The 2500-nt window shown below is 40.8% G+C and overlaps 1 protein-coding gene across 1 annotated transcript in view; it reads left to right on the top strand.

Moving 5' to 3' along the window:
- The first annotated feature begins 1499 nt into the window (after positions 1 to 1499).
- The window catches only part of LOC143290345 (uncharacterized), a 15126-nt gene continuing 14125 nt past the window's right edge, over positions 1500 to 2500 (top strand). The window contains exon 1 of the mRNA XM_076599696.1: positions 1500 to 1542. Coding sequence (XP_076455811.1) covers positions 1507 to 1542 — 36 coding nt within the window. The 5' untranslated portion in view covers positions 1500 to 1506. The remainder of the gene's footprint in view (positions 1543 to 2500) is intronic.

Below are 2500 nucleotides of genomic sequence, written 5' to 3'. Positions count from 1 at the left end.
TACACGCTACCCCGCATCTGCTTTAGATATATATAGATATATAAAGAACAGATGCCTAGCCCTCTGCGCAAACCCAACGCGGTTGTCAGGGCTTTGAGAGCCTTCCATAGGTATGTTAAAAACATTAAAAAAAAAAAATAAATAAATAAATAAAAAAGAAAAAAAGGAAAAAAGAAAAAGAAAAAAAAGAGGAAAAAGTAAACAAATGAAAAATTAAAAAAAAAACATATGAGAAAGTATATTAAATGTTTTCAAAATGAAAGATGCATAAAAAGCAAATTAATCAGAACAAAAAATTATCCACGTTCGGCGAATATGTGCACATCCACACACACACACACGCGTGCATGTTCACACAAGCAAGCATTCACAGTAAAACGCACATACAAAATTTCTACTACAATTTCATGGTACACTGGTCTGTCATTTCAGCAGGGCACAGCCGTCAAGAGGTTAAAATACGAACATGTGACGACCAAGGTTGTTTTTAATGATAATTTGGTGTGTTTTATTTTACATGCTTCTATGTCATGTATTCTAAAACCTACATATTATAAAGCGCGTTAAGTCCCATCTGAGATGGGGTCACTGCGTTGTACTAGCCTGCATCTTCTGCATCTTCTCTTTCTTTTTCTTCTTTTTTCTTTTTTGATTGATTGTTATGGATACTTATATAGCGCCTATCCTCGGTCAGAGACCAAGCCCTTAGCGTTTTACAAACACGGGGTCATTTGCACAACAGGCTGCCTACCTGGGCAGAGCCGACTGACGGCTGCCACTGGGCGCTCATCATTCGTTTCCTATGTCATTCAATCAGATTTCTGGCATGCGCACATACACACTCAGACAGACATGTAACATTTGTTTATTTACCCCGCCATGTTGGCAGCCATACTCCGTTTTCGGGGGTGTGCATGCTGGGTATGTTCTTGTTTCCATAACCCACCGAACGCTGACATGGATTACAGGATCTTTAGCGTGCGTGTTTGATCTTCTGCGTGCGTATACACACGAAGGGGGTTCAGGCACTGGCAGGTCTGCACATATGTTGACCTGGGAGATCGGAAAAATCTCCACCCTTTACCCACCAGGTGCCGTCACCGAGATTCGAACCCAGGACCCTCAGATTGAAAGTCCAACGCTTTAACCATTCGACTTCTCATCCTCCTCCTCCGTCTTCTTCTTCTTCTTCTCTTCCTCCTGCTTCTTCTTCTTCTTCTTCTCCTCTTCCTCCTTCTTCTTCTCCTGCTTCTATTACTTCTTCTTCTCCTCTTCCTCCTGCTTCTTCTTCTTCTTCTTCTTCTATGTGACAGAGTGAGTTACGAATGCCTGTGGCCAGAAGAAGAACGGGGAATATTATTTGTACATTTCGAATACTTGCATGAATGTGAAAATGTTTTGCACGTGGTAAGTGTGGGTGAATCGTGAGCTGTGCATGTTCATGTGTGTGTGTGTGCGTATATGTATGTGCTGTAACGTCAGTCTGAATGCATCAGAGCTCGGGTGATGTGGTCTGTGTGCCTTGAATGTTCCGAACATCAGGTGGGAAAATTTTTTTATTGTTTATTCGAAATGTAACTAATGATTGAATAGTTTGATAATATAGTAGTTTTTGCTGTTAGTTTTGAAATGTTTGCTTTTTGATAAATTAATACTTTTTTGTGTGTTTGTGTAATTTATAAGACGTAGTGACTCATGAATGAATATTGTATTGTTAATTGGAAAATTGTATGAATGCATGAGTGGTGTGAAAGGATAACAAATATAATAAAATAAAATAAGGGAACATTGAGAATTAGCTAGAAGGAATAATTCAAATGGAGTGTGCCGAGAGCTAAGAACTGGAAAAAGTGTTGTCAGGGCTCCATGTTGACTGGCCACGGAGTGGAGGGACCTTGAACTGGGATGTTCACTGAGGAGGTGCCCGAGTTTTCCCACGAGTGAGTGGGGTGGACACTACTGTGAGTAGGCTGCTGTCCGGCCTAGGACTGAGGCGATCCTGGGACTGGATCATCAGGTTTTGCAAAGAAAGTTGACTTGTGATAGTCAAGACATTTGTTCCTGTGTTTCTTAAGATTTTTTTTTCAGGATGAAGAGAGCGTGAATGAAAGATTTTTTTTCTCTTGGTTTTAATAATTATAATTGGCTCAGGGAAAAATTCCTTGTGTCTGTTTCTTTGTTTACTGAGAGAGTGAGAGACTGAAGACTGAACTCGCAAAAATATTTCTTCCATTATCTTGTCTGTCTCCTCACCCACTTAGTAACATTCTATTATTTCTTCTTCTTCTCTTCCTCCTTCTGGTACTTCTCTTCATCTTCCTTCTTTTTCTCCTCCTCCTCCTCCTCCTCCTCCTCCTTCTTCTCCTCTTGGCACTTGGCAACAAAAGAGTTGTTTCTACGCTATTTTAGCATGCAATCTCTTCTTCCTCTTCTTTTCCCTCTCCCCTCCTCCTCCTCCTTCTGCTCCTCCCCCTCTTCTTCTTGTACTGCTTTTCCTCCT

The sequence above is a fragment of the Babylonia areolata genome, chromosome 15 (assembly GCF_041734735.1).
Source record: "Babylonia areolata isolate BAREFJ2019XMU chromosome 15, ASM4173473v1, whole genome shotgun sequence".
Lineage (NCBI taxonomy): Eukaryota > Metazoa > Mollusca > Gastropoda > Neogastropoda > Buccinidae > Babylonia > Babylonia areolata.
The sequence above is the reverse complement of the archived record's forward strand: the minus strand, read 5'-3'. Positions and strand labels throughout refer to the sequence as shown.